The sequence below is a fragment of the Primulina tabacum genome, chromosome 11 (assembly GCF_025594145.1).
Source record: "Primulina tabacum isolate GXHZ01 chromosome 11, ASM2559414v2, whole genome shotgun sequence".
Classification (NCBI taxonomy): domain Eukaryota; kingdom Viridiplantae; phylum Streptophyta; class Magnoliopsida; order Lamiales; family Gesneriaceae; genus Primulina; species Primulina tabacum.
Window position 1 is genome coordinate 37,953,432 of NC_134560.1, and position 27,478 is coordinate 37,980,909.

At 35.2% G+C, this 27,478-nt stretch overlaps 3 protein-coding genes across 3 annotated transcripts; 2 read left to right on the top strand and 1 right to left on the bottom strand.

Annotated features, from left to right (window-relative positions):
• Positions 1 to 1,994: 1,994 nt before the first annotated feature.
• Positions 1,995 to 4,476, top strand: LOC142519836 (uncharacterized). Its single transcript, XM_075622856.1, has 3 exons — positions 1,995 to 3,123; positions 3,382 to 3,830; positions 4,333 to 4,476. The coding sequence occupies exons 1-3, from the start codon at positions 1,995 to 1,997 to the stop codon at positions 4,474 to 4,476; spliced, it is 1,722 nt and encodes a 573-aa protein (XP_075478971.1).
• Positions 4,477 to 7,288: 2,812 nt separating this feature from the next.
• Positions 7,289 to 7,741, top strand: LOC142519837 (uncharacterized). Its single transcript, XM_075622857.1, has one exon. The coding sequence runs from the start codon at positions 7,289 to 7,291 to the stop codon at positions 7,739 to 7,741; it is 453 nt and encodes a 150-aa protein (XP_075478972.1).
• A 12,598-nt stretch (positions 7,742 to 20,339) lies between these two features.
• Positions 20,340 to 21,538, bottom strand: LOC142518331 (uncharacterized). The gene has a single exon (XM_075621091.1). It carries the CDS (start codon positions 21,463 to 21,465, stop codon positions 20,416 to 20,418), a length of 1,050 nt encoding a protein of 349 aa, XP_075477206.1. The 5' UTR covers positions 21,466 to 21,538; the 3' UTR covers positions 20,340 to 20,415.
• Positions 21,539 to 27,478: the final 5,940 nt, after the last annotated feature.

The following is a 27,478-nucleotide window of genomic DNA, read 5'->3' on the forward strand; positions in this document are numbered from 1 at the left end:
GAGTTTGTTTGACACTGTGAGGATTCAACCCGATATGGGTGGGAATTCCAACCATGATATGACCCTCATATGGTGGGGGATATAACCGATTCGGCCTCGCCCCCTTATAGGAGTAAAAATTAGGGACTGATATCAGTAAACCATAGAAAGTTGAGGAATCTCAGTGTCTAGTAAATGTTATGCATGTGATATGAATGATCTTATCCAAGTCATGTCATTTCGAAATTTTATGCGTATTGTTATATTGTGCTCGAACGGCCCCCACTTGCTGAGTATTTCCCAAAATACTCACCCCTTACTCTACCCTTCCCAGATAATTAGAAGAAGAAATAGAGAAAGAAGAATCAGACGTCGGTTTTTGGGCTGATAGTAGACGCATGAAGAATTTTAATTAAGAATATGTTCTTGTGAGTTTTAATTCAAGTTGTAAACGCTTCCGCAGATTTTTATCGTTTTCAGAGTTACTATTGTAAAGACGATTCCATTTTATGGTATTTATGTTATAAACTGGTTTTGGTTTATACTGTACTATGAGGCTGGTTATTTAGCAATTATGTGATTGTTGAATAATGTCGGTGTCGACTAACCCCGGTCCCGGGGCGTGACATTTAAGTGGTATCAGAGCCGCTAAGTTCATAATCCGGGTGGGAAGGAATTTTTACAAAAAAAAATTTATGTGGAATTTTAACTCGAGGCCGACGCTATCCCCTCCGAAACGGCCCAACGAGCGATTTTCACCACTTTGTCGTGAGGTAGGGGTCGAAATCGCGAAATTCCTTCGTTTATGCCTCTGAAACCCCGTTTTTGCCGTTTTAGGAAAATTTCGTAACCCCTATAACTTTTCGTAGAAAACTCCGAATTCAATTCCGTCAACTGTTATGGAATCATCTCGACATATGCTTCGAATCCATATGTCTATCTCAAAACTTTCCATTTTGGAAATTTTCGAAAATTTTAATTATTTTTATATACTTGACTCTATATGACCCTGATATTTTTATTATGTCCTATTTATGATATTCTGAGCATTTCCTTCTTATTGTTTTCAGGAAATGGCTCGTATGTGTGTCACTGCTCGTAAGAACGTAGCCCCGATTACTCATAGGGAGACGATTCGTTATACTATCACCAACCTCGCACGCGTGCTCAGGCGGTTATACGTTTAAAGGAATTGGCTCTAGGACACCAGGATAAGACTATCAGAAGGCTGAGAGCTAGTAATTTCGAGAGGAGGCAACAAGTGGAGAACTTAACTACCAAGCTGATGGCAGCAGAGAAGAGGAATGATGAGATCTTCCAAATGTTCGAGCTCATTAAGGGTCATAATTTCGAGGTTCGAGACTCTTTAGAGATAGCAGTGGGTCAAGCCAAGCGGGCAAAGGAAGAAGTGGATCGACGCACCATGGAGTTGTCTGAAGCACGTCAAGCACGACTGAAGGATAAAAAGAAAATTGAAGAATCATGGAATATGATTATGCAGTAGTCCGAGAGTAATCAAAGGCTGTCCAAGGAGGTGGGCAAAGGGAAAGTGAAGAAGAAGGAGCTCATCGAGAAGAATAAGGAAAACTGTGTGCATGCAAGAAACGAGTTAAATGACGCTGTAGGAAGAATTTTATCCCACATTGAAGAGATTGCTGAGTTGAAATTAGAGAATCAAAATCTCCAGTTGCAGCTTGCAGACTTGATAGACCCGGAGGTGCCGAAGGAGGATCCCGAGGATGAAGAAGCCCCACCCGATGTGGCCGTTGGAAATGGAGAGATAGTAGAGTAGAGCGTTTTAGTGGACCATTCTTAGCAGTTTATTTTTATTGTTGCTACGTTTTATTTTCAAAAATTCAGTACATTATTTGTTTATCTTATATTGGTCATGTTCATTTTTTTTGAGAAATCAATAAAATATTTTATTTGTTCCATTGATTTCAATTAATTTCAGCACAATCTATTGCATGAACTCTACTCGTACTGCAAATTCTTAGAACTTGCAATTGTAGGAAATGGCTGGCAGACCCCCGAGACAGAATCACAACCCGCGTTATGCGAATACCGACCGCGAAGGAAGACAGGAGAATGTACAAGAGAATGGACCTCCGCCTGCAGTCAACCTAAGCCGAGCTGATCTCATGGCCATAGCAACTATAGTGGCGACAACACTACAAGGGTTGGGAAACCCGAACGCCAATCAACCTCCACCACCACCACCTAATGGAATCAAATTTCATTATGAGTCCCTCCGCAAGAACAGGTGTCCGATATTCAGAGGGGACGCTGATCCCGAAGTTGGCCAGAGTTGGCTAAAGAGTGTCGAGACTCAGTTGAGGTTATTGGAAGTTCCCGAGGCACTCAAAGTGGATGTGATTGTGCCTTTCCTGGAAGACAGAGCAGCTAAATGGTGGGAAGCAGTCTCGCCAGCCATGACCGCTACTGGACCAATTACATGGCAAAACTTCCGAGAAACATTTTTGAAACAGTACTATCCGGCGGAAGTCAGATTGCAGAAGTTAAGTGAGTTTGAAAACCTCACTCAAGCTCCAGATATGTCAGTAGTGGAGTATACATCTCAGTTTAATGCCCTTGGGTCGTATGCTCCAGCAATCATGGCGGACGAAGTTTTGAAGCTGCACCGTTTCAAGAAGGGATTGAACAGCCGAATCCAGTCGGCCTTAGCAGTTTATCAGCCCGCCAATTTTGCAGATCTTATGGGCGCAGCTATCCGAGCTGAAACCGATATCCGTCGAAGAGCAGGAGAGAATAAGAACAAGCGTCCGCATATCAGTCAGTCTTCTCAGAGTGGTGAGTGGTTCAGGAAACTTAATCAATCTGGCGGACCTTCTTCAGGACAACCCTCAGCAGCCACTAACTACCAAGGACCCAAACCATGCCCAAAATGCAGTTTCAGACACCCCGGAGAATGCCGAAGGGCCAGCGGCGTATGCTTTGGATGTGGGAAATCAGGGAACAGAATTTCAGAGTGCCCTACCGCTGCCAAGCAATCAGCAGGGCCCAACAAAAGAACTGGGTCGAATGTGGGAGCTAACCCCAACAAACCAAAGGAGAATAAGCCTAATGCCAGGGTGTTTGCCATGACGCAAGATGAGGCAGACGACGCAAGTGACGTCGTGTCAGGTACCATATTTATTCAGCAAGTGCCTGCTTATGTGTTATTTGACTGTGGTGCTACGCATTCTTTTATGTCTAAGAGATTTGCTAAGAAGTTAGGATGTAAGCCTGAGAAACTAAATGAGCCCTTTCGAATAGCCACACCTACATATAGGGCCATTGAAACTCACGAATTTTACAGAGATTGTAAAATCAGTATCGGTAATCAGACTTTTAGCACCGACTTGATACAATTGATCATGGTCGATTTTGACATCATCTTAGGAATGGATTGGTTAGCAAGAAACAACGCAATAGTAGATTGCAAGGGAAAGGGGGTCAAACTCCGAACCCCAGGTCAGGAAGAAGTCGTATTTCACGGTAAATCCAAGGAACGAAAAGCACTCCTTTCCACTTCCCAAACATGGAAGGCCATGAAATCCGGAGAAGATCTCTACCTAGCAATGATCAGTGAAGTGCAAGGAGAAGTAGAACTGAGGATAGAATACATCCCAATAGTACGAGAGTTCCCAGATGTTTTTCCAGAAGAACTCCCAGGGACAATCCCGGACCGCGAAGTTGAGTTCGAAATTAATCTAGTTCCTGGTGCAACACCGATTTCTAAAGCACCTTACAGGATGGCGCCAGCTGAACTCAAAGAGTTAAAAGAGCAACTCCAGGAATTGCTGGACAAAAAGCAAGTTCGACCTAGCGTGTCCCCATGGGGAGCACCAGTACTCTTTGTAAAGAAGAAAGATGAGAGTATGAGATTGTGCATCGACTATAGAGAACTGAACAAGATCACTATCAAGAATAGGTACCCTCTCCCGAGGATAGACGACCTATTTGATCAGCTTAAGGGAGTTGCGGTCTTTTCTAAACTGGATCTGAGGACTGGATACCACCAACTGAAGGTCAGGGCTGAACATATCCCAAAACAGCTTTTCGGACAAGATATGGGCATTATGAGTTCACAGTTATGCCTTTTGGGCTGACCAATGCGCCTACAGTCCTTCATGGACCTTATGAACAGAGTGTTCAAACCATTCCTGGACCGATTCATAGTGGTGTTTATTGACGACATCCTCGTCTATTCTTCTAACGAGAAAGAGCATGAAGAACACCTCCGCCTTGCACTACAGACTCTGAGAGAAAAGGAACTCTATGCTAAGTTTAAGAAATGTGAGTTCTGGCTGAAGAGTGTATCCTTTTTAGGACATGTGATCTCTGAAGCAGGAGTATCAGTGGACCCCAAGAAAGTCGAGGCAATTACGGAATGGCCAAAGCCTAAGAACGCCACAGACATCAGGAGCTTTCTTGGACTGGCATGTTATTACAGAAAGTTCGTCGAAGGTTTTTCTTCAATCGTCATACCACTGACTAGACTCACTCAGAAGAATTCCAAGTTCATTTGGGACGAAGGTTGCGAGAAAAGTTTTCAGACATTGAAAGAAAAGCTCGCATCCACGCCAGTACTAATCTTACCCACTGAAGATAAGGAATTCACCATCTACAGTGACGCATCTAAGGAAGGTCTAGGATGCGTACTCATGCAAGAGAGAAGAGTGATCGTCTACGCATCAAGGCAGTTGAAACCGCACTGAACGGAACTACCCTACGCATGATCTTGAGCTAGCAGCAGTTGTCTTTGCTTTGAAAATTTGGAGGCACTATCTCTATGGCGCCAAGTGCGAAATTTTAACAGACCACCAGAGCCTCAAGTACTTGTTCACCCAAAAGGAACTAAACATGAGGCAAAGGAAGTGGGTAGAACTACTGAAGGATTACGACTTGACTATAAGCTACCACCCAGGTAAAGCGAACAAGGTGGCCGATGCTCTGAGTCGTCAAAATGGAGGCAAGATCACTCTAGCTTCACTCTCCGCTCGGCCATGTCTACAAGAGACCGTCAAGTTAAATCAGGACCGAGACCCCGAGCTAAAGAAACTTAAGGAGCAAGTCGAAAGCGAGAAGTCTCAAGATCTACAAATTGATGACAAGGGAGTCCTATGGATGAAAGGACGACTGTGGGTACCAGACAGCGATAACCTTCGCCAACAAATACTATCAGAAGCACACAAATCCAAATTTTCAGTCCACCCAGGGAGTACAAAAATGTACCGAGACTGTAAAATCCAAGATTTTGATTTTATCATGATAATACTTGTAATTTTAGATTGAATAATTCTATCGTGTACAGCATTTTGAACCCAAGAATTTAAGATAATATCGTGTATATTTGCGAACCTTGAGCAGATAAAGATCTAAGATTCGGGATGATATTGAGATACCGAGATAAAAAAATCAAGCAAACGATAGTGCAATCCCTAGATTTTCGAATTCCATAATGTGTTTAATATTAAATTTTGAAAATTTGGATGGAAGATTTAGATCACGGATAGATATGATTCTCGATTTTAAATTTGATTTGAAAATTCAAATCACATGGATAACGCTCGATCACGATAGCAGCCAACCCCTATAAATAGGAGGGCCCTGTATCTCGAATTTCACACCTCTCACTCAACATATTTTTGAGTCTCCTTCCCCCAGTCTCCATGTGTCGAGTAACGAAGCGCTGTTGCAGTCCAGCCACCGAAGTAGGAATTTCGAAAATTCCAGTGCAAGAAAACCCCTCTCTTTCACGTTTTTCTACAAGATCTAAGGTAAGTGGGCTTGTTTTAAATTGTGTATTTTGGTGCATGAATTTTTCGGTTTTTTTAAAAGATTCGTTCGAGTACAGTCCTTCTTCTACCGCTTTCTGGTAACGATTTGTGGCATGAGTTATGTTTTGACACTGTGAGGATTCAACCCGATATGGGTAGGAATTCCAACCATGATATGACCCTCATACGGTGGGGATATAACTGATTCGGCCTCGCCCCCTTAGATGAGTAAAAATTAAGGACTGATATCAGTAAACCATAGAAAGTTGAGGAATCTCAGTGTCTGGAAAACTGTTATGCATGTGATGTGAATGTTGTACAAGTTATTGTGTTTTCGAAATTTGCATGTTGTTATTTTGTACTCGAACGGCCCCCGCTTGCTGAGTATTTCCCAAAATACTCACCCCTTACTCTACCCTCCCAGATAAATCCGAAGGAACAGGTCGAAGAGAAAGAATCTGAACAATTCTGGGGCTGGTGAATTGCTTAAAATATCGAGAATTGTAGTATCTTAAATTTCGAATTTTCGTAATTTCAGTTGTAAGACGTTTCCGCATTTTATTCCTTTCCGTTGTAAAGACATTGGTATTTGTTTGAGATTTATGAAATAAACTGGTTTCAATTTATACTGTGCTACGAGGCTGGTTGTTTTGGATTTTGTGATTGATAAACAACTCCGATGTCGACTAACCGCGGTCTCGGGGCGTGACAGAGACCTTAAGGAAAATTTTTGGTGGAACGGAATAAAAAGAGACGTGGCAGAATTTGTCGCTAAATGCCAAGTTTGTCAGCAGGTCAAAGCAGAGCACCAGCGACCTGGAGGATTGTTGCAACCTTTGGAGATACCTGAATGGAAATGAGAGCATATCTTCATGGACTTTGTGGTAGGGTTGCCGAAGTCGAGACAAGGTCAAGACGGAATATGGGTAATTGTAGATAGACTTACAAAATATGCACACTTCCTACCCGTTCGTATGAACTACAATCTGGAACAATTGGCTACACTGTACATGGACAATATTGTACGACTTCATGGAGTACCAGTGAGCATCCTGTCAGACAGAGACCCAAGGTTCGTCTCACGTTTTTGGAAGAGCTTTCAAGGGGCCATGGGAACGAAAGTTACCCTTAGCACGGCCTATCACCCTCAAACCGATGTCTAAACCAAGAGAACAATTCAAACCCTGGAAGACATGATGCGAGCATGCGCCCTAGAATTCAGTAGCAATTGGAGCAATCATCTACCATTGATCGAGTTTGCTTATAATAACAGTTATCACAGCAGTATTGGGATGGCTCCATATGAAGCTCTGTATGGAAGGAAATGTCGGTCATCCTTATATTGGGATGAAGTGGGAAAAAAGGCAGTAGTAGGACCCGAACTCGTACAGATAACAGTAGACAAGGTTACAGTCGTCCGAGAGAAACTCAAGGCAGCTCAAAACTGACAAAAGAGTTTGGCAGACCTGAAAAGAAGGCCAGTAGAGTTCAACATTAGCGAGAAGGCCTGCGTAAAAGTCTCACCCATGAAAGGAGTTGTTCGGTTCAGTGGAGCTGGGAAGCTAAACACCCATTATGTGGGACCCTTTGAAATTTTGGAAAAAGTGGGCACACTGGCATACAGACTGGCACTGCCGCCAAATATGTCTAGAATTCATAATGTTTTCCACGTATCCCAACTGCGGAAATACATCTCGGATCCCAGTCACGTGTTAGAAGTTGAACATCTCATGATCGAAAGTAACTTAGGAGAAGAGATGAAGTACGAAGAAGTTCCCATCAGAATCGTGGACACCAAGGACCAAGTACTAAGACGACGAAGCATTCCCTACGTCAAGGTGCAATGGTCTAACCACACTGAAAGAGAAGTCACGTGGGAGCTAGAAGAAAGGATGAAGAACCAATACCCGTACCTCTTCATAGACCAAGCCAACCCAAGTTTCGATGACAAAACTTCCCATAAGGAGGGAGGGATGTAAAATCCAAGGTTTCGATTTTTATCATGATAGTATTTGTAATTTTAGAATGGATAATTCTATCGTGTGCAACATTTTGAACTCAAGAATTTAAGATAATATCGTGTATATTTTCGAACTTTGAGCAGATAAAGATCTAAGATTCGAGATGATATTGAGATACCGAGATAAAAATCAAGCCAAGGATAATACAACCCCTAGAATTCAAATTCAAGCGTGTATTTATTTTAAAATTTCGAAATTTGGATGAAAGATTTAGATATCACCCAAGATCATGGATAGATCACGATTCTATATAAAGATTTGATTCAAGTTTAAACGCGCGGATAATACACGATCGGATAGCATCCAACCCCTATAAATAGGAGGGTCTAGTATCTCGAAAATCACACCTCTCATTCACTCCATATTTTCGAGTCTCCCTCTCTAGTATTTTCGAGTTTTTGCTTTCGAAGTTCTGCCGGGTTTCGAAGAGCTGCTGCAGTCCAGATCCGGGGAAGGAAATTCGAAATTTCCAGTGCAAGAAACCCTAGCCTTTCACGTTTTTATTCATCAAGATCTAAGGTAAGTGGGCTTGTTTTAAATGTGTAAGTTTCGGTTATGCATTTCGTGTGTGTTAAAATTCGATCGAGTGCAAATTCTTCTTCTATCCCTTCTGGTTAAGATTTTTGGCATGAGTTTGTTTGACGCTGTGAGGATTCAACCCGATATGGGTGGTAATTCCAACCGTGATATGACCCTCATACATTCCAACCATGATATGACGACCCTCATACGGTGGGGATATAACCGATTCGGCCTCGCCCTTCTTAGAGGAGTAAAAATTAGGGACTGATATCAGTAAACCATATAAAGTTGAGGAATCTCAGTGTCTGGTAAATTTTATGCATGTGATATGCTGCAAGTCATGTGATTTCGAAATTTTATGCATATTGTTATATTGTGCTCGAACGAACCCCACTTGCTGAATATTTCCCAAAATACTCACCCCTTACTCTACCCTCCCAGATAATTAGAAGAAAAAATAGAGAAAGAAGAATCAGACAGTCAGTTTTTGGGCTGATAGTAGATGCATGAAGAATTTTAATTAAGAATATGTTCTTGTGAGTTTTAATTCAAGTTGTAAACGCTTCCGCAGATTTTTATCGTTTTCAGAGTTACTATTGTAAAGACGATTCCATTTTATGGTATTTATGATATAAACTGGTTTTGGTTTATACTGTACTACGAGGCTGGTTATTTAGCAATTATGTGATTGTTGAATAACGTCGGTGTCGACTAACCCCGGTCCCGGGGCGTGACACCTTCCCTTAAATTTTTGAAGATAATAATCAAGTAAGTGAGCTTTTGCTAATTATTACATACACTTGCATTTCATAAGCGTACTACTCGATATATATATCAACATACTTGTTCCTCGTATGTATGTCCACAATTGCTTAAAAATACGTTATGTATATTTCTTGAAATTCGATCGGCATGATATATTCTTTCCTATTTGTTATGAAAATCTTTGAACAACTTGTTGTTTAATATTAGTTATAATATTTGAAAGCATGTTTGAAATCTTTGAAATGCACTGTAATGATTCGAATTAGAAATGGCAAGGAAATTCAGATATTTGAATGTTTTGACCCTGATGAGGTGGGATATAATAACCGTTCTTTTGGCATCGCCCCTTAGAGGAGTAACATATAGGGGACTGATCAGTAAACCATGAAAAAGAGATGATTTTCAGTCATATGTTTGTATCTTGTTCATATTCGATTCAACATGCTTATGATTGAGATTATGATAATATATCCGTATAATTATAACCTTGATATTTATTATGCACGATCGACCCCCATTTACTGAGTATTTGGATTCCAAATACTCACCCATTACATTCTCATCCCAGATAAGAACGAAAAACAAATCGAAGATAAAGAACAAGAATACTTTTGGGGATGGTGATGAAGCCAATCCAATTCAAGACCAGTCTTGTTATTCCGTCTTTAGTTATATTATCATGTTTTACGCTTCTGCATTTCGTTTTAATCGCATTATAAAGACGATTATTCATTTATGTAATAGACTGTCTTTTGGCTATTTAATGTACTACATGGCTTGTTGTTATACGATTTAAATTGTTAAACAACGCCGATAGCACGTCTTGTTTTCGTTTTCAAGGCGTGACAACATGTTTTACATGTAAGATATTAATTATCTTCAAATATGTCATGTCTAAAAGGAAATATTACCAAAGTCCATTTCTTAGGGAAAATGAAACGTGCACATGATCTATTGGATTTGATCAATTTTCATTTGTTAGTCTGTTAAGTGTTAGAATGAAATATGGTCAATCCTACTTCATTACTTTTATTGATGGCTACTCAAGATATGGGCATATGTATTTAATGAAATACAAGTCTGAATCTTTTGAAAGATTCAAAGAATTCAGAGCTGAAGTAGAAAAATAACTAAGAAAAAGTATTAAAACACTTCGATCCGATCGATGTGGAAAATACTTTAGTACTGAGTTTCATAATATGTTAAAGAGAATGGGATCGGTGCTTGCACTGTCCTACTGTTGTAAGCTGTAAATAAACAATATGAATAAGATTTCATTTGCTTAATCAGGAAATATGCTATTCATATGCGTGAAAGGTTCGTTTTTCTCTCGGAAAATATAAAGTAAATTGTCGTTGGGATCCATAGTTGGTTTTTACCGTTGACATTGCATGAGAACTATTTTTATTATTTTTCAATTATCAATTGATTGTTCGAGGTCTTAAGTTTTTTATATCGGTCAATGATCTTGAATTCGATTCTCAGCTGAATACATAAATACAATGATGAAACTCTTTCTACTCTTTCTACTATAAATGTTTACCACAAGAAGGGATGGCAATTTCCTCCGAACCCGTTGGAGGATCCGATACCCGACCCGAATAGAAGAGGGTATGGAGGAATTTTTAGACCCGATTAAATAATTGGGTAATCGGGTATGAGGATTTTCGGGTTTGGGTATGGAGACGGGTTTGATATAATCCGACCCACACCCGACCCGAATACCCGTTTAAATTAATATATATATCTATCTATATCTATATAAATATATGAATATGAATTGTGAATTTACATAAATATCCTTACATTCATTTAATAATAATCATTAATACATGTTTTTTTTTCATATATTCTTTTAATAATAATCATTAATACATTTTTATTTTTAAATTTAATATTTACCTTTTTCATATATTCTTTTAATAATATTTTATATCTATATCTCTATTATCCTTACCTTCATTTAATAATAATCATTAATACATGTTTTTTTTTCATATATTCTTTTAATAATAATCATTAATACATTTTAATTTTTAAATTTAAAATTTACATAAATTAATACATGTTTTCTTTTTCATATATTCTTTTAATAATAATCTATATCTATATAAATATATGAATGTGAATTGTGAATCTAAATATATCTACAATTCACATTCGAGATCAAATTCACAGAAAATCACTATCATAATATTATAAATTGTTAGTATTACGAACAATAAGGTAATAATGAGAAGACGAATAGAGATGAGTGTGATTAAATAAAATTAAATTATTAATAAATATTAAGGTCATATAACACATTTTTTTTCCCATTTAGAATGTAGATATATTTAGATTACTTATGTATCAACAAAAATACGTGATTGATAGAAAATATTTGTATGTAAGTGATTTCATTGCAAACATTTAAGTTATTTAATCAATTTTCAATATATGATGCTAAATACATATTACTAAATAATATATTATCTATTAATCTATTAAATATATGACTCTCATTTGTGAGCTTACTATTATATTATTTTTTTTGTTTTACAATTTATCATGTTAATGGTGTTATTTAAGTCATTTTTTATCTTAGTTTAATAAGATCATTAATAGTGTATTTAACTCAATCAAACTAATTATTATTTTAATTTAATTTTAAATTTAATTTTAATTACTTAAATTTATACATTGCCGTCAAATAATAATAGGAAGACAAAGGGAGATGAGTCGGATTGAATAAAAATAAATTATTAATAAATATTTAGTCAATTTTTTTATAAATGATGCTAAATAAATATTACTAAATAATATGCTCCATTTGACTTTTTTGTATTCTTGCAATGAGAGGAGTTTTTTTACCCTAGCGTTAACATGTTTGATTGTTATATGTCATTTGTATTGATCATGTAATTGTGTTTGGATTGTTTATGTGATTTGTTTGTTTGCACAAAGAAAAGAGAGAACAAAATCAAATATCCAACAAAAATGGTTATTTTTCAATTTTTTATTGTTGAGATATTTTGTTAATTTTTAAACACATAATGCATGTTTTCTGTTTGCTTAGATTACTTGGTTTGAAGTGACTTAGAAAATATTAAAAAAATTGAAATATTTCTTCGTTTTTACCTTATGTATCAGAATATCAAAATATAATATTTTTTATTTATTGGGGCAATTGCAATTAGAGGAGTTTTTTTACCCTAACGTTAACATGTTTGATTGTTATATGTCATTTGTATTGATCATGTAATTGTGTTTGGATTGTTTATGTGATTTGTTTGTTTGCACAAAGAAAAGAGAAAACAAAATCAAATATCCAACAAAAATGGTTATTTTTCAATTTTTTATTGTTGAGATATTTTGTTAATTTTTAAACACATAATGCATGTTTTCTGTTTGCTTAGATTACTTGGTTTGAAGTGACTTAGAAAATATTAAAAAAATTGAAATATTTCTTCGTTTTTACCTTATGTCTCAGAATATCAAGAGATAATATTTTTTTATTTATTGGGGCAAATGTATTTCCAAACTTCTGTCTATAAATCAATATTTAAAATTTTTACGACATTATTATATTCTCTAATCAATTTGTTTTACTTAGATTGATAGAAGGCATTTTAGTTTGAGTTTTTATGTATTTGCTTATATTATTTTTGTAATATTATTTATTATGAAAATAATAGGTGAACTACAAAATTTGGTAGGTCTAAGAGTCCTCTGGTGAACGACAAATATGAATAAATTATTAAAATATATAATATCCAGTAGATTTTTGGCATGCGATTTTGTTCTAATTCAATGATTATGCATGATTCTAAATTTTTATTATATCACAAGTTAACACATGCCTAATATTTTTCTATGGTTTAAGAAAAATTGTGTGACTTCCTCCAATATTATCTCGATATATTTCGAGGTGACAACAAGATTGTTTTTGTCTCTTTTTTTAGTCAAAGTGTCTAACCAGCTAATTCATAACATATATGATGGTAGCATAGAAAACCCCTCGTCAAATAAATTCACTTAGCCAAATATTGAAATTCAAATAAAATTCTACAATATTTCATCAAATTAATTTTGACTATCATAAAATGCTCATGAAATCTAAATGGTTATATTATTAGATGAGAATCATGAGATATTGAATGAGACAAATACTTTGACATATATTTGAATGATATCTCATATGCATATCTTAATTACATTATTCGTATCTCTTCTCAAGATTTTTAAAATACAATAATTAATTTTATATATCGTTCCACAAGATATAAAATATTATAAAACAAAATATAAAATCGATAGAAGAAAATTTGTTTAGTTTCAATGAATAATATAATATTATGTTCTAAACGCAACAAATGAGATTGAAACTATATCATCCTCATGACATGATGCACGGAATCATTATTTCAAAGCTTCCAAAAAATGACGGTCAAGATGACTTTCTTCAATTGCGTCAAATTAAATGAGAACACAATTCTAAGATATAATCATTTGAAGAGATTTCAAGTATTTTTCTCACAGTGATTGAGAAATTAGTTGTTAAAAATTTATTAACCTTATAGCTATATGTTGATAATATTGATACTAAATATATAAAAATGATATCACAAATATCACAATATTTGAAGAAGGTGCAACATCATTCATTGGTTATGTTGTTGAAGAATATATAGGTTAAACATATTTTTAGTCACAAGTGAAAACTTATCACGAGAAAAAACATTTTTTCTTAAGAGTTATAGTTGATGATTGTCAAAAGCGGAAAAATCATTTAACAATAAAAAAATAGTCGGGAAAATAAGATTATCAGATAAAAACAATGTAGAAAACAGAAAAAATGGCGTGATAAAGAAGCAAACTACGAGCATGTCAGATCCCCGATAAAGATTGTAAATAACATAATAGATGTTAAAGACGATCAGATACTTGCTGAACATACCAAAATAGTTATATGCATATTATAAAAAACTACGACAAAGAGTTGTTGAGTTGTCAAAATCAACCAAGAAGCATATTGAAAAGTGTGTCAAGTGGATAAGATAATTTATCTGATTCATATAACGTCTATGATCATGATTTTTTATTTTTTATGGCTTAGTTTGTTTCAGTTGATAAATGTTATTAACCATGTTTTAATTCATTTAAATATTATCAAAATTTCGTACATATATTTTCAACAGTTTAGATTTTTACGTGCAACGCACGTACATTTTTCTAGTATATATAAATAAATATATGTATGTATATATATATATATATATATAAAAATTATATTTATTAAAGATTCATCTTCTCAAATCCAAGTAATTTTGTTCAACTAATATAAAATATTTTTAATATTTTGTTATTTTTTCTATAAAGTTTATTTTGCAAATTTTTATCAATAATAATTTTTCTTATTGTTCATTTAAATAATTTTTTAAATATTCATAACTTCCATGAAACAATTTAAATTTGAAAAAATTCAATTGTATATGAAAATAGGGTATTTGGGTAGGGTATGGGTATCCGATAATCCGATGGGTATGGGGATGTGGATGAAATTCAATACCCGATGAGTATGGGGATGAATTTAATAAATAGGTATGAGGATGAATGTATGAAATCCGACCCATACCCTACCCATTGACATCCCTAACCACAAGATTTGAATCTTGTTGTCTAAACTTGAAATAAGTCCGTCATCACTATTGTCGAAAATTCAAATTTACTCGCCGCCCCAAGATAGGATAAATAAGCTGTCGTGGCCTGTAAAATGGTCAATCAGTAGTCATTGTGTCTCTCTCATAAATGATAAGACTTTGTCTTGTTTGCGTCACCTTTTTGACTCGAGACATTTCAAGAAAATCGGCTACACCATTTGATTGGCTTACATGTTAACATGTCTGAGATGTCGAGTTTGATAATATTTATGACACATATTTTTTTAAAAAAAGGAAACAATTGCTCTAGGCGGCAGGCTTCGTATGTTTTCTGAAGCATTTATAAAATATGTGATCCTTCGAGGCGTCCGAAGATTTTATTTCTGTGCTGTCCTCGTCCTTAGATAAAATATGATATTACTTGGTATGTAAGACAGTCTGATAAATGATTTTTTATGAATAATCTTACGTTCGAAATAACGTTTCCTTAATATTTTCAATTCAACATTTGGATTCAAAAAAAAATGTACGAGTTTACCATATTATTATTGAAAATATTATATTAAAATATGTGCAGAATGTTACTCTAAATGTAATATAGATATTTGTTAGTTAAATTGACCATGTAATGTCAAAGTGTTCACACCCATTATACATTTTTTGGGTCTTTCTTTCAAATAAATATTAATTAATAAAGTTAAGACTGCCTGCCATTTAATTCTTTTCTGTCAACTGGTCTAGGGTCTACCACCCTTTACATTCAGGGGCTCCACTCTAAATAATAACAAGCGAAACAAGCCACATGCCATACACATATATACATAAAATATCTTATTTGTAGTTTTGGAAAAGGTTTTACAATTGAAAATCAAATGACAGCATTTAGTTCTAATAGTTCAATCATAAGATTACAATAAAGTGAATCTAAGGATGCTAAACATTTGTTTTTATACGTGGAGTCGTGGATGCAGCATTAGGATAATGTTCTAGGGCTAGCACGGGTGATGTTATTCATAGCGTAGTGCTCCAACTCGGGATGAAATCATATTTTATATTTGATGTTTCAAATCATGTTATACTTTGCTCAAACAAGCCTTGTTTGCAAATATTAACATCCCCGAACCACACCGTACTAGGAGAGGTCGGCTCTGATACCAACTGTATCGCTCCAGATTCGATGATTGTCCTCAATGTACCAAGACGAGTCTTCCCAGCGTGTTTATGTTATCACTCACATGCACCAAATGAAACTTCCAAGGGGTCACTCATCCCAAAATTGTCTCAAGTCAAGGACGCTAAACTTTGGAGTTCTTATGTGTACCTTCTTTTCGAAAGATCATCACATAAGAACTTCTAAATTAACCTTCTTTTCGTGAATCCCATCACGTAAGAATTCCAAAGTTAAGTGTGTTTGACTTAGGGCAATTCTAGGATGGGTTGTCACGCCCCGGGACGGGGGTTGGTTGACACCGGCGTTGCACTCAAATTTACATTCGAAAACAACAAACCTCAGAAGTACAAAATTCAGAAACCAGTCTTTTTATTCATAATACGAAATAATTCATTGTCTGATACAAACTCGAATCACTAACGTTTTACAGCGGAAATGTAAAACAGAGATAACATTGCTTCTACAGATGCAGCGGAAAAACATAATTTAAAACTGAGAATAACAGTCTTCCTTTTCACCATGCCCAAAACTGATTCTACTCCTTTTCTTCTAACCTTTCTTCATCGTTCTTATCTGAGATGTTATGGTGGGTGAGTGATATGGTTGTTACTCAGTAAGCGGGGGCGGGAATAACTCTCAGTTTTCAAAACTATTTTTAACATGAACAGTAATACGAATAATATACAGAAATTCTTATTTTCAGAACAGAAATCGATATTCAATATTCAGTAATCAGTAATCAGTATTCAGTAATCAGAAATTTGACAAGTAAGCACTGAGCACGTTCGTGAATTTCATGGCTAAACTGATATCAGTCCCCTATATGTTCTCTCCTCTAAGGGGTGAGGCCAGTAATCAGTAATCGGTAATCAGTAATGTTCAGAATATATATTCCTACCATTAGTTCACTAGGTTTCAGTGCTTCAAAATTCAGATATCAGGAATCGATCATACAGAAACTTTGCTTTAAAACATAAATCATCAAACTGGATTCAAGATATTATACATAAGCCCACTTACAGTAATTTGCTGGAGAGTTTCGGTTGAAGTTTGGAAATAGGCTTGCTCTCGCTACTGGTTTCTACTGCCCGAAAATAAGCACTCTCTTATCTCAAATATTTCAAGTGATAACTCAAGATTTGTGTAACACCAATTCAGAGGTTTGAGGGTGTTATATATAGGCAAAATTCTGACTGTTAGCCTCCCAAATAAATTGCCATAATCTGCCATTAACAATCTTTATTCTGTGTTAAATGCTTCAGTTACAAGTCATGGGCTGAATTATTAACTGTCTGCTGGAATTTCGTGCTGCTGCTGCTGCTGGATTTTATCTGTTGTCTGCTGTTGGATTTTATCTGTTATTTGCTGCTGGATTCTAATCTGCTGGAAAAATATCAGCTTCTGAAATATTAGCTTCTACTGGAATTTTACATTGCTACTGAAATGCTGGAAATGCTGGAAATTCGGGTTCTCACATGAGTGATCCCTTGGGAAGTTTCATAGGATACGTGTGAGTGAGTACAGGAGCGGAGGTATATTAGGGGATGGGTTGGGCTCCAGCCCCACCTAATTTAAAAAAAAAAAGTTTAAATATGGTTTATTTTAAAAATTTTATTGATTAGCCTCAAAATTCAATCTATTTTTTCTCTTTTTTTCACTTGTCTCATACCTCATCTCTATTATTTTCTCTCAAACTATCACAATTTTCTTTACTTCAAATGGTCGTAACTTCATCATCGATCGCCATTTTTCAAAATCGATTGTAGATTCGGAAAACCCACGGCATAAGCTTTCTTTTAATACCAAAATTTCGAAAGTTTCTTTGTCGTATTGAAATCAGCCGTAGCCAATCGGTCGCCGTTTTCACCGAAAATCATGAGGAAATCTAACTGTTAGACTTTCTACAGTTCGTTCTTGTTGTTCTTAGTTATATTTCGAATTTTAAAGGTAATTTCAGATTTTAGTGTTTCGAAATTTGGGTATTTTGGTTTTTTTGGAATTCCGATAATTGATAAATATTAAATTGTTAATTGTAAGTACTATATTTGAGCCGATTGATGGTATTTATAATTTTTTGGAATTTATTTGAGCATTATTTTGAATTTCCAGATTTTATATTGGATATTGTCTATTTTTAATGTTAATTATTTATTATTTGGATGTTTATATGCTATAGAAAATATCAATGCGAATTTATGAAATTTTGTAGTAATTTTTGAAAAATTCAGAATTATGTAAATAGGATTTTCGAACTTATAAGGTTGTAAAATTTTTATATTTAAATATATTATGCCTTAAGATTGTCAAATGTTACCTTCGCAATTGTTTTGGAATAATTATAATTGTTCGAGGTTTATTGGATTAACAACGGAACGAGCATTTTCAGCAATGAAACTTGTTAAAACAGCTCTTCGTAACAAAATGGAAGCAGAGTTTTTCAGAGATTCTATGGTAATCTACATCGAACGAGATTTGGTTGAAAAAATTGATAACGATTTAATAATTAATGAGTTTTATTCTAAAAAGAATCGAAGAGCACAACTTCAGTAGTGTTTTAGCTCCATATTTTTGAAGGTATTAAATATTAAATACTCTTGTTCTATGTTTTCATGAAGTCAATGTTTACATTTTTTTATTTTAAATTTTTTATTTAATTATTTATTTTATTAAATACCATATGGGACGGAGCCAGCCCCAGGTAATTTTGAATCCTGGCTCCGCCCCTGAGTGAGTACATAACCACGCTGAAAAGACTCGTGTTGGTACAGTGAAAATATTCGTCTTGTAATAACTATATTTTATTTTCTAGTCCTTTGTTCAATATTCCTCCATATTATTTAATTTGATTACATGTAATGAAATATTTCATTTAATTAATGGCACCTTATGATTAAGAAGATCCAACACCTGATGTTAATGATTACATCCACCATTTTAGAATAATGAAATCGTTGAATGCTTCATTTGACAGATGCATTCGAATATGCTCTCTTGTTACGTTCAGAAATAAAATAAAAAGAAAGTAGACAAAAGGTTGCAAAATCACAGGTTTTCATTTAAAATTTACCTTTTATATTAAAAAAATGGCCTTTTATGATTATAAGTTAATTGCATAAAATTTGTGGCTCCACCTGTCTCCTTTGTATAAAACTTATAAAATATTGTCTAACAACATGTATTAGCTTACATTTGTAAAGTGTGCAAGATTTATTTTCTGAAAAGAAATTTAAAATATAATTTAAATGGTTATTGTTTTCGAAGTCTTTGGTATGTTTTGTATATTCAAATGTGATTTCTAAAATCATTTGACATGGGATTTTCTGGATTTTTTTCATTTAAGGTTCATATAAATTTTTAGCTAAATCATCACAAATCGTAGGTATTGTGTTTGTGTTTGTGTTTGTGTTTGTGTGTTTGTGTTTGCGTTTGGGTGTGTTTGTGTGGTGTATATATATATAAATGGAGAAATAATTTTGATCCACTAACTTGTCTAATTTTAGTTTTTGGTCCACTAAGTTTTCAAAATTGATTTTAGTATACTAACTTTTAATTTTTTTTATTTGCTCTAATTGTTAATGTGACATCAGATGATTCGTCATTTTTCAATATCACGTCAGCATTTTTAGATATAATATCATTATTTTAGTTCTTCGTTAAAGTTCCATTGACATATGATTGAAAGCCAAAAAGGAAAAAAAAAATCAAATTTATTGCTTCGAAACCAAACTTAAAAAAGTTAGCGAACCAAAACTCAAAATAAGAAAAGTTAATTGACCAGAAAATTTATTTTCCTTATATAAATTTACGAAATATAAAAAATTATTGCAATCAACCTTTAGTAATACATAAGAGATGGCGAAACGATGAATAAATAGTTTTATAAATTAAACCGATAAGATAATTGAAAATAAGGAAGAAGATGTCAAAAATAACACACGAATTTCAGTGAAATGATCTCACGAGTCAATTTTATGATATAAATATCATATTTGCTTCAACCAAATATTATTTTTTTGTCACGATATTACTTATTATTCGTTAAACTGCCTAACAACATACCTGCTACAACAGAAGTAAATATGTAAATATCTGCCATAGTGCATGGCTAATTATGATAAATTGCCAATTCAAAATTTTGAAAATCATTATAAAATCAAACTTTGTCTGTATCAATGGCTAATCTGCATATGATACGCGTAAGATTAAAAAAAAAAAACTTTATGGTATTAACGTTACGTGAGTAACTTGAATCATATATTTATTTAAAACACAATCGTGTGCATGCACTTACAAATAAATTAACAATTTAAAAACTTTATACGTAAATCGAATATTAAAAAAAAAAAGAAGAAGAAGCAAACAAAAAATTAATTAGTTCATATTATTCAGCAATAATATTGCATGCCCAGTTGATCCAGATCGATTTGAAGAAGTAGAGCAGTAATGATTTAATACGTATTGAAAATATATTTTATATTTGCAAGGTTTGAGCATGAAATTTGCAATTTTTATTGAAAAAAACTGTGCATATTTTAAAATTTCTTGGAATCGGATGAGAATAGAGATGGTTGAAATCTTAAACAACCCAATAATCCTTGTTTGTAAGGCAAGAAAGTTCTCTTCTTCATATCCTCTGAAACTGCTCTATTTACTGTGTAATGCAATTCGTGAGCTGAGATTGGAGGGCCTGATCTTCTTCTGCGGGAAACTGATCCGCTGCTGCTATCTGTAGACCTGAAACTCGAGTTCTTAACGTCGATTGAATCCGTTTTCCTCAATATAGAATACTTCCTCATCTGTTCTTTATCAGTTGCGTGGCTTTCTGATGCGCTTCTGAACAGTAACAGGTCTTTGATCTTCCATTTCTTGTGCCAGAATGAAGAAAAACCTGATATTGCAGAGGGATTTTCTTTTGGTTCCTGATTGCATGCGGTATCGAACAACAGATCAGAAACTCTGAAAGGAGACAAGGATCGTGTGGCTTTATGGACGGATTGTGACGAATTGTTGGATCTTTCCCTTCCTCTTGTGTAACTTTCTTGGAAGTCTTGCTTCCGTGTCTCTTCCAGAGCTGCTGCAAACGGGTCCAGGTCCGAATCTTTCTTCCTGTGGCGTGGAGAGAATGCTTGTCTGAACGTTTTCTTGGGCGATTTCGGTGAATCCAGGGTGGGCTTGTGATTCTGTTCGTAATGAAATCTTGGAGGTAGCTTCAACGGCTTAATCTTGCCTCCATGAAAAAGCTCATCCGCCGACAGAGAAAGCCTCTCCAGATTCCTACTGAAATTAAACGCAAAATCTATCTCCTCCAAATCTTGAACAGCATCGCCGTAGTTTGAAGAAGCAGCAGTAGTGATATGCTTTTCTTTACTCTTACGAATCCCAGGCTTCTCTTCCCAGTCAAAAGGCACGGAAACATCACCGCCGCCCTCCTCGGCGGCGTAGACCCGTGGGCTGGCGGGAGCGCTGTAAAAGAAAGAGCCGAAACGCTGAGGGCTGGAAGGAGCACTTATGTAAGGTGAAGTGGAGGCGCTGTCGAATTTGAAGTCCATGTTTGCAGGTGGTTTCATCATCTCCATCGCCATATCTGTAGAGTGTATAGAGATCACAGGAATTGATTGGAAGTGAAAGTTGTGATTGGAAGTGAAAGTTGGAATTTATATCTAAATGCTGGGGTTGGAAAGAGGGAGTAAGGGACAGTTTTTTGACTTGAACGTGGGCTTAATGTTTTTTCGTAATATGGAATTGTCATGCTTTCACATTTAATTTTCTTGTCTTGATGGATACTTCTAACCAATCCTCTAGCAACTTATAATTTTCCAAATACTAGTATCCCGTTCGTGTGATGTTCCGAGTTTTATTTTATATAATTAAATTTTAAAAATAACAAGTATGAATATTTGAATAATTATTTAGCTTAAAATTATTGGATCATTATAAAATATTATTATATAAAAATTATTTATATCATGTGAGATAATGTTCAAAAGAAGATAACAATATTTTTTGGTCAAACTGATTTATTTATCATTGCATTATATATATTGATTGAGTGAAATATTTATTAATAAAAATAAAAAAAGTAGAAATTATATATTATATTTTCTAATCAAAATTTAAAAATAAATAAATATTTTTCAAAAATTTAAAAAATATTCATTTATTATATTAATAATTTTGTTGAAATTTTTTTAATTTTTTTTATAATATGTTAAAAATATTTATACTAACGTTCTGACTAAGATACATAATAATATATGATGCCCCTAAAATTGCCACATCTGGACGGACCCAAGTCATCTCTGAATTTAGCATAGCATGTTAAGGGGTCAGGCCTCCTCATTAACCAAGAGTCAGAAAATGTCGAGACCATGGACCACTTCCTAAGGGTCCAAGCCCATGAAAATTCTGACAAGGCCGAGCCCACGGACCATTCCTGAAGGATCCAAGCCCATTACCGTGGCTGAGAAATCCGAATCCAAGTGTAGTTAGGGAATGTGAAGACATCTTCGTTAGTAGATAAAACTTCGATAAATATGGGATCTAATCGAATCTCATCGAGATAAGACGAGAGTTCTAGCCGCCATTAAGAGTCCTAACCGCCATGGTTGGGGAGTTCTACCATCTGATGTTTCTTATCTCAGGTAAGTTTCTACCCTAGCAAAAATATACTCTAATAAGGTAACTAGCATCTCCTGCTTCTGTAAATATTAGGTATTTGTCATAGTTTTACAACATTCACTCTCTCTTTCTCACTCATCACTAATACATTGCACTTTGTTCTTTGTCTTCATAATCAGAGTACTGATTTAAGCATCGGATGGACCCGTCAAAAGCATCTCACGGTCCCCCCTAACCCTATTTTTGTTTGTACAGACCCTCAGCCCCGACCGGACCTCGGCATCGGGTCCTCAATTTATTACTTAACCAAATTTTGGATTCAATTTATAAGGGCTCAGACAGCCGGCTTGTTCTGGTTATTAGTTATTGCAGCCAAATTTTGTTTCCAAATTATAAGGGCTCGGATATCCAGCCTGCTCGGGTTCTCAGTTTTTTACTTAGCCAAATTTTAGTTTCGAGTTATCAGGGTTCAGACAGCCAGTCTGATCGGGTTCTAAGTAGGCTAATCAAATATGGTTTCAAGTTATATCGGCGTGGTAATAGTTCTGATCGTGGTTTTATTTTATGGAAGCCAAATAGGACCTTAGTCCTTCTTATGTGTCTCTCTCGTTCAAGTTTTGTTAAAGTTATTACTTGGCTAGTTTTTGTTTGGCACTCTTGTAGGGATCGAGCCAATAGACTATGACTTGTACAAATTATTCAATCAAAACTAGGTAATTAAATCCGAAGTACCGGAACTTTCATCTATATACCTATAAAAGTGTGTATAATTAACAATGTTTTCCTATTGTGCATTGACAAGAATACCCTTAGTACAAACTTTATTATAATGTAAAACTTTATTATAATGTAATAAAGATAAAAAAATATGACATAATCTATATACCTATAAAAGTGTGTATAATTAACATTGTTTTCCTATTGTGCATTGACAAGAATACCCTTGGTACAAACTTTATTATAATGTAATAAAGATAAAAAAATATGACATAAATGCCTCATCATTACTAATAATTAATTGACATTTAGAGCCTTATAATTTCACCATTATAAATTTATGCAAACTTGAACAAAATATAACTTATTATTATTGTAATGTAAAGATAAAAAAATATAGGACATAAATGTCTCATCATTACTAATAATTAATTGACATTTAGAGCCTTATAATTTCATCATTATAAACTTTCTTACCATGAAGGACTCATGATAAAATATGAATATCTTAGAAGAATTCAAATAGTTTATTTATAATAAGAAATTTAATAATTTTATTAGCACTTTTTAAAAAAAGTTATATATCAAAAAAATTTATACATTCAATAAACAAAATTCGGTAGTATTTGAAACATCTGCTAAGAATGTTTAAGATTTAGGTAATAAGGTTATAAAGATAAACTCGACCATGGTTTTCAAGAAACCTGAAACGAAAAACATAACTAAAATTTTTCTGGACTTCAATTCCAAAATCTGCTCTCATAATATATAAATTTAAGACATAACTGTTAAAAAATTAATTTCATCGTCTCATATGTTGTATAAATATTTTATTTAATATTTAAAAATAGATAATAATTGGAATTTTTAAAAAAATTATATGTCAGACAAATTTTTAAATTCAATACACAAAATTTGGTAGTATGCTATCTTTTGATTTATCATTTTTAATTTATATACTTGTTTTTTAATTATTTATGAAATTTTAACAAAATAAAAAAATCTACCGTAAGTAGGTAACAAAAATATTGCATATAATTTAACTATAATACAACTCTAAAACTTAAAAATAAATGATTTCAAATGTTCAATACTACGACCTATTTGATATTAAAAAATGGATCATAAAATTAACAGTTTGAATTTTAATTTGACAAAAAATTCGAAAGTTAATTATATAAGTTCTTAATTAATTTATTCGTCTAATATAACAAGATATTAAACTCGAATAAATAACAAAATGATTCGAATTATTTTTTTAGAAAATCAAATTTTTTATTTTTATCACACGTGCTTCTTAAAGAAAATATGCATTACAAACTTGAGTTCAAAATAAAATGTACAAGGAAGAAACTAAATTATAGGGGTCGGCTGCCTCTTCATCACCGGCCTGGTCCCCTTGATCGGACACATCGCCTTCTTCGGGCATGTCTTCTAGAGATTTATCCGAGTCTGGGAAAGAGGCTAGGTGGTCGGCCTTGGAGTAGCCATTGCATCGGAATTGGTTCAAACATCATTTGAACCCCTCCTCAAAGTAGGCCATGACCTTTCCCGTGCATACTTACACAAATTCAGAGGATTGAAGGAACTCATATTTGTTCTGAGCCCATGTAGCCTTGGCCTCCGCCTCTTGTTCCCGGGCTTCCTCTTTCAAGGGAAGGATCTCCAGCTCAAACTCTTTCAAGCGGTCTTGAACACTTTCTAGTTCACATTGGAGGGAGTGAAGCTCTTCATCGTGCTCAGACTTTGTCAATCAATTCTTGGTTAGTTCGCCATGTCAGGCCAGGACATACTCAAGGGCCTTGGAGTTTACCCAAGAAAAGATCTTTTATAAAAAAAATATAAGTGAGTCAAGAAATAAAAGGGGGAATGTATAAATAAACATGTGATGAGAAATGTTGCCTGCATAAAACTAAGGGCCATGGATTCCTCGAGAAGCGAGTCTGGGCCGTTGAAGGATTTCTAAGTCGATAGGGGAAACGAGGTTCTGTAAAATGCCGAAACCTGGCCCATTAGGTTTGACCAGTAATGAGATGCTCGGGCCGCAGGGATGCTCAGCATTCCCTGGAACCCTAGGCTCGGCGAGGAAATAGGCCTCATTTATTTTTCATTGCCTTTAGAAGGGAAATTAAACTCAAAACCCACAATAATCAAGGAGGAGTGGGAGCCTGAGTCGGGTCCCTCCGTCTTCTTAGAGGATTTCTTCTGGGGTTGCTTTCTTGGTGAGGGCTCGAGTGCGACATCTTCGGAAGGGACCTCGGTCCTTTTCCCCTTTAGCTTTGGCAACTCAACTTTTATTTCAACCTTCATTATGTGAGTGTCTACAAGGGAAAACAAGTTGGGAGTAAGTACACAATGAGTATGGGAAATAGAAAGTAGGGGTCAGAGGACCCTCCCTAATTCCTCCCATATCCCCACTTTTTTTTTTTCAAAATATATTTTTATATAGTAGATCATCCACGACCAAAACTCTAAAGTTAAAACATTTCACGGTCATCACAATCAGGAAGTTGGTGCAATCGTGGGTCAGCTCGGATAGGGGCTCGGGGATGGTGAAGTTCATGACCCAGTCCATCTTACAATGTCAGGGCTTGGAGGACTTGACATAAAAGTATATATTGATCCAGCCCTTACAGGAGTCCCGATTCCCTTCAAAAACTGGTATTCTGGGTAGATCGATAGATAAAATCGATTTGAGACTGTTTTCTTTATTTGAATAAACTTTATAAGGTTCTCAATAGCTATGTAACTTGGAAATATTTAAATAAGACCCCTCAAGCCAGCAGGGAGCTCAGAGAGTTGGGACTCAATTGGCTCGGGAATATCTGGAAATAATTACAAGTGATTTGGATAAGTTTGGGCACAGGGAATATAAGACCCATTTTTATTTGCTCAAAATAAAAAGTATGGAAATCCTCGGGGGGAAGATGAGGCTTGTCTGTCCGAGCAGGGATAAGCAATCTGTACCTACGGGGCATACCTGATCCCTCTTTAATAGATGGTGTCAGGTTAGGGCTTAAATGTGAGGCTAGAACTTCATACTAGGGACGCCTATCTTCCTTCCATCGGACCTCATCGGTCTTTAACTACCCCGGTCTTTTTATTTTGGTGGAATGGGCCTCGGGGAGGCTATGCTCGGGATTCTTTTCCATGGGTTCAGAAGTCTCGGGATCTTCCACTCGAAGAAAAAGGCATCTAAATAGTCTTGTAACTTTTGTACAGCAGACTCCTGGTTGGGAAAGCATGCGAAATTTCAGCAAAGAAATGTCTCAGGTGAAATAGAAGTTAAAATGTGGAAGGAAAAGCTCCTATTTATACTCGAAGGGGTTTAAAGACATTCGTCTGATCAATGTGAAATCAAGGGTCCGGATCATGCAGGACAGTTGTACAGTCGCCTAGGAACCGAGCTGTCAAACAATATGGGTAGTCCGTTTAAATTTCACATGGATCGAAATCTAAACCATCCATTATGCCAGCTAGGATGGAATAAACACACGACAAATGACATAATAATAAGGGCTTGGGATTCGACCAAATTATTAGTCTAAACTCCATACTTCTTTTGGACTAAAATAGGGAATGTACTATTGATGCTTCATAAAATTGCCACATCTGGGCATATCAAAGCCCATATCTGAAATTGGCATAGCCCGTTAAGTGTCAGTCCTTTTTTTAACCAAGGGTCGGAAAAAGCCGATCGCATGGTCTCTTCCAAAAAAATCCGAGCTCAAGAACATATCAAAGGGAGCCAAAGCCCATGAAAATTTTGACAAGATCGAGCCCACAGACCATTCCCTAAAGGTCCAAGACCATTAGTGTGGCTGAGAAATCTAAGCCCAAGGGCAGTTAGGGAATGTGAAGATATCTTCTTCAGTTGTTAAAAACTCTGATAAATATGGGATCTGAACGAATCTCATCGAGATAAGGTGAGAGTCCTAGCTGCCATGGTTAGGAATCCTACCATTTAATGTTTCCTATTTCAGGTAGTATTCTACCCTAGCAAGAATTATATTCTAACAAGTTAAATAACAACTCTTATTTATATAAATACCAGGTATCAATCACTGTTTTACAACATTCACTATCTCTTGCTCAATCAGCACTAATACATCGTACTTTGATCTTTGCTTTTATAATCAGAGCATTGACTTAAGCACCAGAAGGACCCCGACAGAAGCATCTTTGTCTGTGTAGACCTCTCAGCCTCGACACGACCTCAGAACGAGACGATCCCAAAAGCTTGGAAGATTTGAAAACCAA

Coding starts and splice junctions, on each gene's coding strand:
- LOC142519837 (XM_075622857.1), top strand. CDS start 7,289: ATGAAAGGAGTTGTTCGGTTCAGTGGAGCTGGGAAGCTAAACACCCAT.
- LOC142518331 (XM_075621091.1), bottom strand. CDS start 21,465: ATGGCGATGGAGATGATGAAACCACCTGCAAACATGGACTTCAAATTC.
- LOC142519836 (XM_075622856.1), top strand. CDS start 1,995: ATGGCTGGCAGACCCCCGAGACAGAATCACAACCCGCGTTATGCGAAT. Junction 3,124..3,381: donor CGCAAGTGACGTCGTGTCAG/GTACCATATTTA, acceptor ACATCATCTTAG/GAATGGATTGGTTAGCAAGA. Junction 3,831..4,332: donor TGTCCCCATGGGGAGCACCA/GTACTCTTTGTA, acceptor TCTCTGAAGCAG/GAGTATCAGTGGACCCCAAG.